Source organism: Siphateles boraxobius, unplaced genomic scaffold (assembly GCF_051911475.1).
Source record: "Siphateles boraxobius isolate OS27281-9 unplaced genomic scaffold, OSU_SipBor_1 11, whole genome shotgun sequence".
Lineage (NCBI taxonomy): Eukaryota > Metazoa > Chordata > Actinopteri > Cypriniformes > Leuciscidae > Siphateles > Siphateles boraxobius.
In genome coordinates, this window is record NW_027508711.1 from 1,448,154 (window position 1) to 1,461,960 (window position 13,807).

At 39.6% G+C, this 13,807-nt stretch overlaps 1 protein-coding gene across 1 annotated transcript; it reads right to left on the bottom strand.

Annotated features, from left to right (window-relative positions):
- Window positions 1-291: 291 nt before the first annotated feature.
- On the bottom strand, window positions 292-13,801 carry gtf3c5 (general transcription factor IIIC, polypeptide 5). Its single transcript, XM_077194141.1, has 11 exons — window positions 13,449-13,801; window positions 12,664-12,862; window positions 8,032-8,230; window positions 7,697-7,895; window positions 6,834-6,938; window positions 5,506-5,620; window positions 5,244-5,324; window positions 4,389-4,477; window positions 4,190-4,272; window positions 657-799; window positions 292-565 (listed from the first exon to the last, which is right to left on the bottom strand). Exons 1-11 carry the CDS (start codon window positions 13,641-13,643, stop codon window positions 423-425), a joined length of 1,551 nt encoding a protein of 516 aa, XP_077050256.1. The 5' UTR covers window positions 13,644-13,801; the 3' UTR covers window positions 292-422.
- Between the last annotated feature and the right edge of the window lie 6 nt (window positions 13,802-13,807).

Here is a 13,807-nt window from a genome sequence, read left to right on the forward strand (position 1 = left end):
TTAAGTTAAATTACTGAAATAAATTAACTTTTGCATATTCCAATTCTCGATATTCTAATTTTTCGAGTTTCATCTGTGTATATATATATATATATATATATATATATATATATACACACACACACTGGGCAGCAATCAGAAGGAAAAAAAAAAACTATGCATAGAAGTATCCAAAATATACAACTAACAATTGTGTGACTATTTTGATACTGTTAATAAAATTTCAGTTAGTAACAACTTCTCTCTTCTTACTATATGTCGGATACTTTTTTGAAGAATTTGCTCAATCAGTTCATTTGACAAAACCATTTATTATCCAAATGGGGGGAAAAACAAACAAACTCATTTCTATCAGTATCCAAAGTTGTTTTTTACATTTACACATCCAATCCATTATAAGTGCCAGAAAAACTTAAGGGGAATTACATGTAATCTGCTATCTCAGTTTCCATTTCGTTGTCACTCGCATCAGAAGGCTTGTAATCTTCATCATCATCATCATCGTCTTCTTCTCCGCTGTCAACAGTTTTGGGTCTAGTTCTTGTAGGCTTTTGGGTGGATGATGCTACATCAATAAAATATCACACAATAATAAAATAAATATCATTTTGCTATATTTAATAATTATCAATGCCTTTTTTCTGTGTGTGTTTTACCTGAGAGGTTAGGTCGGACGTGTTTCTGGATCATTTCAGAAATTATATTCCTGAGATCGTCTGCCGTGTGGGGCACGCACCAGCCATCTCTCTCATCACACACTTCCTCTTTTCCATCATTCATATGGATGATATTCTTTATTCTTAAAAGAAGAAAACGAAAAGTGCTGTAAAAGTCAGGAGGAGTGGGATGGGTCTTGTAAGAGGATGAATGATTGAAAGGAAAGACATTAAAGTTCCAACCTGATCTCACAGGAAGTGGAGATTTCCTATCATTGTTCTTTTAGTATTAAGAAATTATGCTTTTTTTTAATAAATATTTTGAATTATTTTTTATTTTTCTATTTTCTATTTTATTTTTAAAGTATTAGTAATTTTGTTGTGCATTTTTGTCATTTAAAGGTACACTATGTAACTTTCTTTAGTTCAAAATTAACCAAATTTTTTTAATCAAGACTTGTATCAAGTCAATACATCATCTTCCAAAACCTGTTTTTGTTTTACCCTGATTCACTATGGTAAGCTTATTATAAGCGTTCATATTTAAGACCTGTCAGAATGTTTTTCGTGTTCGAAAATTGCATACATGCGTCACTCGTCATATCCGTAAATAGAGAAAAGTTGCTCCGGCTACTGTGACGTATGTTGTGGGAGTGGCATAGGTTAGTTGTCAAGGAGCATGAAAGGTTGACATGGAGCAGCTAAATCTCCAACTTCCGGGGAATCACCCATTTAAAAATGTAGAGGATGGTCTCCTGGCAAAAAGAGAACTTGACAGAGCTTGCAATAAAAAAAAAGGAAGACTGACGAATTGGGATCTCGCCTGACTAAACGAGCCAATGCACATTGCAGCACTTCTGTTCCTGCTCTATCCATTCACTGAGACAATGAATTCTACGAGTGGCTCACTCGGACTGTCATACTCGGCTATGCGATTCAGTTCACGCCGCGTCCCCTCAACTTCAGAGGGTATCCAGAAGGGCAACCTGGCCCTTCACAGGCTCCAATTCAAGATATTGATGCAGAAATGCATTTTCGAGTGCATCCGTCCCCGAGATTGGTTTGCAGCGATCGGCCTGAAGGACACATAGGTTCATGTCTCGATTCTCCCACGACACAACAGACCGTTCCTGCGCTTTGTGTTCGAGGGGTGGGCATCCCAGTACAAAGACCTCACCTTCAGGGTGTCCATGTTGCCTTGTGTCTTCACGAAGGTCGTGTAGACAGCCCTTGTTCCTATGAGAGAACCCGGTGTTCGCATCCTCAACTATCTCGACAACTGGTTCAAACTGGCACAGTCACTAAAGTAGTTGTGCGAACACAGTGACATGGTGCTCAGTCACCTCAGCCAGTTGGAGCTTTAGTTCAATTGGGAAAAGAGCAAACGCTCCCGTGCAGATCATCACTTTTCTCGGTATGGAGTTGGACTCGGTCAACCTAACAGCACACCTCACAGAGGGACGTGTTCGCACAGTGTCGAACTGCTTGAATTCACTCAAGAGCAGGACACCGGCCCCACAAAAATTATTTCAGAGGCTCCTGGGACATATGGCATCTCCAGCCGCAATCCCGCCACTTGGATTGCACTGGCTTTATGGCTTCAGCACGGGCTTTATGGCTGAGTCCGGAGATGGGCATGGCAACGTTGCACGCACATGGTTAAATCACCCCGGCCTGTCACCAAACCTTCAGCCAGTGGTCGGACCCTGTGTTTCTATGGGCAGGAGTTCTACTAGAGTAAGTGTCAAGGCATGCTGTTGTCTTTACAAATGCGAATTACAAACTACGACTTACGAACGTATTTGGATGGGATCCCAACTGCATTGGAACATCAACTGCCTAGAGTTGCTTGCAGTACTTCTTGCACTGGGCCGCTCAAATCACCACAAATAGGCAAGCTTGTACTGGTCCGATCGGCACTGCGGCCGTAGAATACATCAACCATCACGCTCCCGTCACATGTCGCAACTTACTCGCCATCTCCTCCTATAGAGTCAGAAGCATCTGAAGTTGCTTTGGTCCATTTATATATCGGTCATGCTCAATCGTGCAATCAACGAGCTCTCTTGACAGCTGGGAGAATGGAGACTCTAACCCTAGGTGGTCCAGCTGATTTGGAGATGCTTCAGACTTTCACAGGTAGACCTGTTTGTGTCTCTGGACACGTCCCACTGGCAGTTGTTTTACTCCTGTGACCCTTGGGATGGACGCACTGGCCCAATTGGCCCTGGGACTTATGCAAGTATGGTTTCCCCCGGTGAGCCTACTTGCACAGTCAGGTTTTGCTAGTTACCCCTTTTTGGCCCAACTGGACCTTGTCCCCAGAACTCATGCTCCTCATGACAGTCCCTCCCAGGCGCATTCCTCTGAGGAAGGACTTGATTTCTCAGAGACGGGGCACCTGTGTCCAGACCTCTGGAATCTAAACGTATGGTCTCTAGGCGGGACGCGGACGACTTATGTGATCTGCCCCAGGCGGTGGTAGATCCAGCCCTAGCTTTGCTCTGTCCCGTCCAGGCTTTGCGCCTGTACATGGACCGAAAGCAGAGCTTCAGGACCTCGGACCAGCTCTTTGACTGGACCAGCTCTTTGTCTGTTATGGAGGCCAGCAGAAGGGAAAGGCTTCTAAAAAGAGAATGGCCACGGAAAAGTAGAAGCCATCGTCTTGACATACCAAAACCCAAGGCGTGCCATGCCCCCTCGGGTTGAGAGCTCACTATACCAGAAGTTTTGCTTCCTCCTGGGCACTGGCGCATGGGCGCCTCGCTGACGATATATGTAGAGCTGCGAGTTGGGTGACACCCAGCACGTTTCCCAGATTCTATAGTCTGTGTGTCGAGCCTGTGTCCTCCCGTGTACTCGCCCCAAGTGGCCAATGAACGCGGGGTAACTACACTGTGTCGCACTTTCTGCGCCATTCCCCTCCTAATGATTGGATATGTGCGCTTATTTTTGCTTCTCATGTGAGTTCCCCAAACCGGTTGAGTTCCTCCACCATCTTTGGCAGTTGGATGTGGCAGAGTGACCGAACACCAGGCCTAACACTCTGATGTGACTAATGTGTATTCTTTCAAGGTAAGGCTTCCCTGTCGGCGAGCCTGTGTTCTTCCTTCTGAAATAAAATACATTTTAACTGAAATAAATACAAATTTATAAAAAATTAAAAAAAAGCCTAATTGCCAACATTTGGCAGAGCGGACTCTGCCAAATGTTGGCAATTAGGCTTTTTTAAAATTTTTTATAAATTTGTATTTATTTCAGTTAAAATGTATTTCATTTCAGAAGACAAAAGTTTTTATTGTTTTAGTTAACTATAAAAATCCTGTTTTATATGAATTTGTATGTGAATAGTACAAACATGTATGAAGAAACCAGCATGAAGGCTCCTAAACACACCCATCACTGAGGCGTTAGCAGATCATACGAAAACATACTTCCAAATGAGATTGTACAAATTAATACAAATTAGCAACAAATTCACCAAAATGTAAAATACTTACAAATTGAAATGAGATTGTGTTGAAAGTTCTTACTTTTCTACATCCAGATCACACAGCTGGTAGAACATCTGCCGGTATGGAGGAAGCATTCCCTCACGGAACATGTAGACTGAGTCCTTGAGAGAAAGTTCCACAAAACTGGTTTAAAACGCTTCCTCGACATTAGCTGCTGATCAAGGCAAAATCCACTGTGATATAACATTTAAATAAAAAATTAAATAACTGAAAATACCTTTAGTATGTACTTGGCAGTAGCAGGTTTGGGTCCTGAAGATGAAGAACTCTCCTGGGGGATGTCAGTTACGCTCGCAGGTTGAGGAACTAAAGAAGTGAACAAAACAACCATACACTACCATGAAAAGCTTTCTTCATTTAAAGTTAAAAAGTTTAAAATACTACACTACTGTACAAAGGTTTGGGGTCGGTACATGCTTTAAAAAATAAAAGAAGAAGAAATTAATACTTTTATTCAGAAAGGATGCATTAAATTGATCAAATGTGACAGTACAGATTTATAATACGAAAGATTTCTATTTGAAATAAACACTGTTCTGTTGAACTTTCTATTCATTAAATAATCCGGAAAAAAATATGCATCACAATTTCCACAAAAATATTAAGCAGCAAAACTGCTTTCAACATTGATAATAATAAATGTTTCTTGAGCAGCAAATCAGCATATTAGAATGATTTCTAAAGGATCATGTGACTCTGAAGACTTAATGATGCCTTCAGACTCTGAAGTAGTAATGATGCTGAAAATACAACTTTGCTATTAAAGGAATCAATTACATTTTAAAACATATTCAAATAGGAAACAGTTATTTTAAATTATAAAAATATTTTACAAGATTTTCAGGGTTTTACTGTATTTTTGATTAAAAAAAATGCAGCCTTGCTGATCTTAAAAGACTTCTTTACAAAACATTATACAACTTTTGAATAGACATTAATCTCTTTAAGTTTTAGAACCCAAAACCTCTTGGATTGTAAAGGTCAGAGAGGAAAAACAAAATGATTATATAATGAACACCTTAAGGGGAACAGAACATTGTGTGTCACAACATTTATATCTGTGTTTTTGTACCTGTCCTGTTGATAGTGGTTGGGCGGCTGTAATGATAAGCGCTTCTCTTGGATTTCACTGGCATGTCATTAACACCAAATCCTACAGAGACAGAAAATTACAGGAAGTATGTGTGTATTGTCATTTGTACTCACATCTGATCTGGTGTCAAAAAAAGATTCTGCACTCTTATGGAAAGTTTTGGATAGCAGTCTTGGCATGTTTATGATGAGGAATAAGTCATGTTTAGGACTGTTATGAATGTGTTTGGTTGATCGCTCACCATGTTTCATTCCGTAGCGGATCCTGAAGTCTAGAACCTGGTAGATTTTTGCTTCAGCTGTTTTTCGAGGATCGTATCCAAACCTGACCCACAAACTCCTCCACGGCCCTGTTAACTACACATAAAAACTATTTTCATGCGAGCTAGTGAGATAAAGTTGCCATCAAAATCATTCAACCCCCCGGAGACTGTAATAATTTACCAATGTAAGCTTTTCTAAAGATACAGAGTTTAAAAAAATGCATATATAACATTTTAGTGACAAATTACAAGTGATAATGTTAATATATAATGTAGTTTTTTTTTAGTTTTATTATTTTTGTTGTTGAAGCTATGTTATAATAATTCAACCCCCATTCAACACTGCTTATTCACTTATTTGCATGGTATGGTACAAAATTGTGTTAAAACACAGTTAAGCCTTTAGAAACTATAATAAAACTGAATTAGCTTGTGCTATTACACATACATACATGCTGGGCCAAGATTGCAGTGGAAAGGTGACAGAAGCTTCTAAGCACTTACAGGCAGCGTATATTGGAGGTTCTAAAGAATAAAAGATTTTGCACTAAGTTTGACTTTTGGGGGTTGAATAATATTGTAAATGAAAGTTTTTTTTTAATAACTTTACATTTTCAGTATCACTCAAATGTGTATTAATAAACTTTCTATAATAGTTTACTGATGCCTTTATGTTTTCATAAAGTTTTATTCTCAGCAGCTAAATGTCTTGCAGGTCAAAGAGGTTCAATAATTTTGATTGCAACTGTATATAGTGCGGCCCACACTAAAAATCTGGGAATCAAAATGTAATTTAAGCCTAGAAATAAACATTTTATGATTTTGAAAAACAACTTTCACTATTTCTAAGTCACTAATCAAAAATGAAAAATTATGACATTGACTATGGGAACAAAAATCAAATCAGGGTTTTTTATTTTTTACACAAACTAAAGGATTTTATGCCAACCATGGAATTTTGGGTTACTTCTGAATGGCAGTCAATGAAGTTGAATGCCTTTTTGGCAACATAAAAGTAACTGTAGATGCTAACTGGCCCATACTAACTAGCCAAACCTTGAACTTTAGTTCAGAAAAACAGATTTTCCCAGCACAATCTCACACCATTGCTTGAACCAATGTTGCTATAACAGGCCACACTAACAAACAGAAAAGTTGATATTGCCACTTAAAAAGTGTTTGTGCACCACTAATGGCTTTTCTGTGGAATAAGATGGGTTTGGAGACAGTATTTTAACACACTGAAAAGAATACCACAATATATTTACGTTTATTTAACCTAAAGTTTTCTCTGTTAATCAACTCACCATGTAGTACGCCACATAAGGGAGGAGGTGCTTCATCTTCTCAGGATGAACGTTGATGTTGGCCTTGACGGCATTGCGAGACCATATGGGCCTTTTCTCGAAAAGCTGCAGATTAATCAAATTAATCAGTATTTTCAGATGAAACCGCATTGGAGCACAGGTGGGATTATGATAAGATAAGGACATTTTCCCATAATATATAACCAGAGTTGTTGTCCAATAGTTGCTTAAGTTGACGTTGACAGCTTTTTTAAAAACAACTTATAGTTTTAACCTTTCACCTGGTTGTCAAACATCCACTCCGACGGAGCATTGAGAATTACGTAAACGAGTCTCCCTGCAACATATATGCACACTTGTTCTAAAGTTTGGGGTCAGAAAGTTTTTTAAAAATGTTTTTGAAAGAATTCTCTTATGCTTACCAAGACTGCATTTATTTGATCATAAATACATTAAAAACAGTTATATTGTGTGATATTATTAATAGAATTTAAGCTGTTTGATATTTTAATATATTTTAAAATGTAATTTATTCCAATTAATTTACTTGAAATAGAAATCATTAGTAAAATTATAATGTCTTTACTGTCTCCAACTGACCACTAAACTTTTCAATGGTAATGTATCTGAATATTCTTTTTCCAATATATTGTTTTAATATTATAATCAATTAGTACAAAAAAGTAATTGTTTTTTTTACTGTCGTCAGCTTTTTCTTCATGTGATTTTTAGTTTAGCCCCTCATATAATATTTAAAAAATATATTTCTTCTTCTTCAAATCACATGTTGCGATCATCTCGAGATGGTTGATGTATTTAACACATCAAAATGTATTGAAAACATGTAGAACAATTTTACCAACCTGTTTGAGTTGCTGCTCTACCTGTACATCGCTAGGATGGACACAGACCTTTTTCCAGCTGGTCACTGCAGCTTCTAGAGGTCCTGATGGAACAGTCTTGTCATCAAAATTGACAAAAATGGCATTGTTTGGCCGGCGAGCCCGATTCGGGGCAATAAGATGATCTTTTAGGAGAACAGACTGCATTGCAGTCTCCCTGCTGTTTATTGGGAAGCAGACAAATTATGTAATCAACAAATCAAAACACACATACAGCTCAACTTAGAACAGTTGGGATCATTTGCAGTTGCAACCAGTCAACTTATTAAAAAAATTCAAGTCCTACTCCAGCTTACCTGTGCAATACATCCGGACGATAGTAATAATCCACAGCCGTGTCCAGGCGAGAGAAAATGGGAGGAGGAAGGAAAAGAGGCACAGGACTGTCATAGAATTCCTTCTTTTCAGGTTTGCGCAAAATGATCTTGTCGTACAAAGACACCTGGTTGCCATCTGGATCACTGTGAGTTGCCAGGTACTGGAAGTCAGCCATACCTGAAGAATCAAGATTAAGAATGTGTGAGTATTAAAGGGATAGTCCATCCAAAAATGAAAACTTAGTTTACTCACCCCATCGTCATTAAAAAACAGTATATATATTTTTTTTTTAATCTCTCTGTAGTTTTTTTTGTCCATATAGTGTTGTTTGGACCACAACGTTCTAAGAAATATCTTATTTTGTCTTCCAACAGGTTGAGAATTTTGATTTTTGGGTGAAGTTGGAATTGCAACTCTAACTAGAAAGTAAAGTTTGTTAGGACAAACTTTGTTGGTGATTTGACAAGCTTTAGGTTGCTAGCATGAATTAGCATGTTGCTAACATGGTTTAAAGCTGCAGTCGGCAAGTCTGGCAGATTGAGTGGACTTAGGCAAAATGTTGAATGTTTACAACTCTCATGCCCCTCCCCCACTATCAACGAATACCCTCCCACCAAGTTCGTGTTCGTCAGTGCGTGTGCACCAGATTTTCTGTGAACGCGCCCGTCTCATCAGCATCCATCATAAGTCAGTAAGCATGCAAACTGACATGATTTTAGTATGATCTAGCTGCTTCAGATGGTAAATTGTTACGAAATGGATTACCCACCAATTGAATGTAAATAAACACTATCGTCTGTCTGAAACGCTATTATTGCTGTATGGTATATGCGGCAGACATGGTCATTGTGCATTGCTCCCGTGCTTATATAACAGAGCTAGTCAGATAGCACATACAATAACAATAGCTTTACTACTGTTCTTACTCTCGTAAGAAAGATAGAGTAGCATTGATTCTTCCAAAAAGCCGAACTTTATCCCTTCATCTGGACATGTTTATCCACCTAACGTTAAGCCTGGTTGACACGAGACGATTTTAAAATTGTCTGCCGATTTTCCAAACCTGAGAGACCCCACACACGGTGATAAAAAAAATCACAGGTCTAACAGTTTTGGTCGTACCGTGTGTGTTGCGCAGCCACACGGCAAAATCAACACATCACACACGAACCGATTTGACTCCCGAGCATTCCCAGGTCAGACGGAAAATCTTGCAAAATGCCTCGAGATCAAACGTGACTTCAGAGTAGGGTGGACGTAGAGGATGCAGTGGCGATAGTTTGTTTTTAACCGAAAAAAACATCAAAAGAAAAGGCGATGGTCAAAGAAGTGGAGACAACGTGAGCATGGACGGCTGTTTTGATTTTCTTTCCTGGTGCTTCCTCTGCGCCTCGCTTTCTGATTGGCTACATGCCACAGTCCACAGGCTGCGTGCTCGTTTGTCCCCGGGGGACACCACACACGAGGAGAAATCGGGCCAAAAAAATCCAACACGTTGGATATCCCCGATTTGAGATTGGAGCGGTCCCAATGTCCTTCCAAGCAGACAAGAGCACTCTTAACACACCACACAAGGCAGGAATATCTGATCAGATTATTTTACGATAATTGGAGCATCCTAGATTGTCGGAAGGGGTAAATCGGGGCTAATATCGGCCTAATTATCCTGCCGTGTGAACCAGGCGTTAAGTTACGTTCACAAGGATTTCAGTGAAAACAAAGCTAACGCCTGGTTCACACGGGACGGTTTATAAAATTGTCGGCCTATTTTCCAAACCTGAGAGACCCCACACACGGCGATAAAAAATCACGGGTCTAACAGTTTTGGTCGTACCGTGTGTGGTGCGCAGCCACACGGCAAAATCAACACATCACAAACGAACCAATTTGACTCCCGAGCATTCCCAGGTAAGACGAAAAATCTCGCAAAATCCCTCGAGATCAAATGTGACTTCAGAGTAAACAATCATTGCGGACAAAGAGGATGCAGTGGCGATAGTTTGTAGTTTGTTTTAACCGAATCCATCTCCGACATCAACCGGACTTTCTGGTGCGCCATGCCGCCGGCTGTTTTGATTTTGTTTCCCGGTGCTTCCTCTGCACCTCGTCACCTCGCTTTATGATTGGCAACACGCCACAGTCCACAGGCTGCGTGCTCGTTTGTCCCCGGGGGACATCACACACGAGGAGAAATCGGGCCAAAATAATCCAACATGTTGGATATCCCCAATTTGAGATCGGAGCGGTCCCGATGTCCTTCTGAGCAGAGGAGAGCACTCTTAACACCACACACGGCAGGAATATCTGATCAGATTATTTTACGATAATCGGAGCAGCCTTAAGATTGTCGGAAGGGGTAAATCGGGGCTAAAATCGGCCTAATTATCCTGCCGTGTAAACCAGGCTTTACGAACCTGCCCAACAAGTGCTAACGTTTGCTATCCATACCAACACATTTGGGCAAACATACTTAGATTACTAACATAACACTAAGAAATAAAGTAACTGGTTGATAAAGCACAATTACCTGTCGAGAAGAAATGTTGCAAACTCTGCATCCAGCTTGAACCCAAATAAATCACGTAATCTCTCCCTTTCAAATGCCTATCCGATGTTGATCCTGGTTTTATTACGGGCACGGTCGCTTTCTTTCTTTACTTCTTTCCTTTCAGCAGGTGTTCTGTTTTCCTGTGTTGTTTTTGATCTCCTAGCTCTTGAGGCTAACCGAGGAATCTTTTCCGCCATCACTCTTCCTTACTGCGCGAACTTTAGGCGTGTGCATGTGATAGTAACGTGCGCAAAGGGTGGCGTGTGCACGACCTGTGATTGACAGTCAGATCTAACACCCCCCTGCGCTGATTGGACCCGATGATCCGGGAGCGCTGGATTTTTGCAAAACAAATAACACGCTCCAGGTGGAGTGAGAAGCTCGGGTTTTTTTCTAAAACCACTTTTACTTATGTTGTTCTGTCGGAATATAGTGTCGATTTCACTGAATATGATCAAAAAAATCATATAAAAAAAAGAAGCATGTTTTAACATAAATTAGCATGTTGCTAACATGATTTTACACTTTGTTGGCATGAATTTGCATGTTTTAGCATGATTCACCTGTTGCTAACATGTTTTAGTATTTTGTCCTAGGAAGCTTTGCCAGTGAAGCATTAATGGTAATGCCATGGTCCATAACATTCAAACATTATGGACCAACATGGCAAGCATACTAATTCGTCTAATAAACTGACCTGTGTGAGTATTAATTCAGCATTTATGGGTAAGTTAGTTCATTGGAATGAAATGTCCTTATTCCTTAATATCCGCATGACTCGCGTGTGGCGCTGATATCTCTCTCTCATTACCACAGTCATGTTAAAAAGTATTCACTCATCCAAAGATCAATGTATTCACTCATCCATAAACATTATTAGATCCATCAGCATGACGAAGTTCCATCATTCCGCTTATGCATCATCAATCTACGCCTTTGTTATTGTAAAAGGGTTTCCCCTAGCGGTGAAAAAAAATTACGTATTGTAGCTTTGACGAAAATCAGTTTGAAAAGATATATTAACCCGAGTCAGAAAAGTCTGAGCAGAGTTTGGTTGATGTAGCTTGAAAGCTCTAGGAGGAGGTACTTTAAATTTTTGCTAATAATAATAATAAGCTTAAATAGTAGATCAGTATGTTGGCTGTCAAGTGGGGTGGCCATACGTCCGGACAGTCCGGATTTTAAGACCCCTGTCCGGCGTCCGGCGCAGCCTCAAGCCGCACACTCATTTGTCCTCCTTTTTGGAGTTGCGCTGAATTGTTTAAAAAAAATTAACCAATAAAAATCCTGCATATTGATAGCGGCTCCCTGATGACCATAAATTAGTTCAAATCTCCTGGAATCTGGTGACCCAAAGGTTGCTGGTTCGATTACAGTACCGGCAGGAATATGACTGAGGTGTCCTTGAGCAAGGCACCTAACCCCCAATCGCTCCCCGGGCGCCACTCAAGGCTGCCCGCTGCTCCGGATGTGTGTAGTGTTCACTACTCACTACTCTGCTCCTAATGTGTGTGCACTTACTTGGATGGGTTAAATGCAGAGGTCAAATTCCAAGTATGGGTTACCATACTTGGCCATCACATGTCACTTTCACTTCACATCTTTCTATACATGAGAAGCATTTATGAACCTCTTGTCCAACAAAAGACAACATTTAATAAATCAATCAAAGCATTTCAATCTTCTGTTTATTCAGCTACAGATAGTATGATGCCCATAGAGATTTCCTGGAATGACGGGCGTTATCTACTCCTGCTGCGGGACATTTTGGAGTGTCTGCGTGAGAGCGCCAGCATTCAGATGGAGCAGCATTTACTACCGATCGGCCGCGCTGCATTGACAAGCTGCACATAAAATAATCGCAGCCTTTGCAAATTGCGTGCGGTTTCATTTCGATTAATCGTGCAGCCCTAATAAAAACTGTATTCATCTAGCATATAATGTAAAATAAATAAAAAACAAGGATAATAATATGTATTTTAGTTGTGGTAGAATTTTCTTACATTTATTTAAAAAAAATTATTCAATTATTTCAGAAAATGATGAATGTAGACTTTTATACCTTGAAATTTATATGTAGTTCCTATAAGTCCCACTATCTCCATGCTGATTTGGGTCTCTGAACTGTTTCCTTTGCGGGTTCTGCGGCGAACTCTGAGCAGCAGGTTGGTGGAGGAGTAGCGGTTCCCATAAGCGGGATGGCAGAATGGATCTTTCGGCCGAAAGCGGAGTTCAAGTCTTTTAGAAGAATCTGCATATGTCTGTCCAAAAAAAAAAAAAATTCCCAGATTTAAATACAATCTACTCAGTATACACATACATATTACCACTAATATATCATCATCCAATAAATTTGGCTAAATGAAATGGAATCATTTGCTAATATAACTGAATTGAAAATCATGTAAAAGCGGCCATATTTCTCTGGGTAAAAAATGTCCCAGATGTCATAAGATTTTTACATAATGTATAAAACACATCTGCTATGTTGTTATTATTATTATGTAGGGAAAGGTGTCACTAAATGTAAATCAAATATTGTTTAAAACCAGTCAGAATAAAACACAATGCCACACAAAAAAATCAGTCAAAGAAATACATCTGAAAGTATTCCTTAAATGCCGTATTTTAAAACAAGGAAGGGATATCACAATTATTGTACTATAATAACAAATAAAACCAATGCAAAGCATTGATGTCAGAGTCTTTCCTCCTCAGCTGTCATTTAAATCAGCCATGTAAAAAATGAATGTAAGGACTTACAGCAACACAAATTCAGATTCAGGCTAAATGAACACACAGTCTAAAAGCATGTGTCTTTTTCATTTAAAGTACCAATGTTATCACCTTGGACACTCCCTCTTCACCGCCAATGCTGTCCAGCATTCTGTCCACATTGTTTACGACTCCCGGGTATTCAACACACAATAGATTAGTGTCAGACAGGACAAGTGTTGCTGTATTTCCTGACACCACAGCTGTTTCTTTGCTTTCTTCTTCTGTGCGTGGGGAAGCCGAATTGTTTGTAATCGTATGATCCATATTCACACGATTTATGTTCGACGCTTATGCATACCTAAAATCCATCTTTTCAATGGTGTATTTCAATTAAATGTGCCTGGGTAAACAGCATAGACAGTAAAAGTAAACAGCGAGCGTACATGAACGTGTCCGCTTGTAAAAATCATCCGGGTAAAACTGCAGGC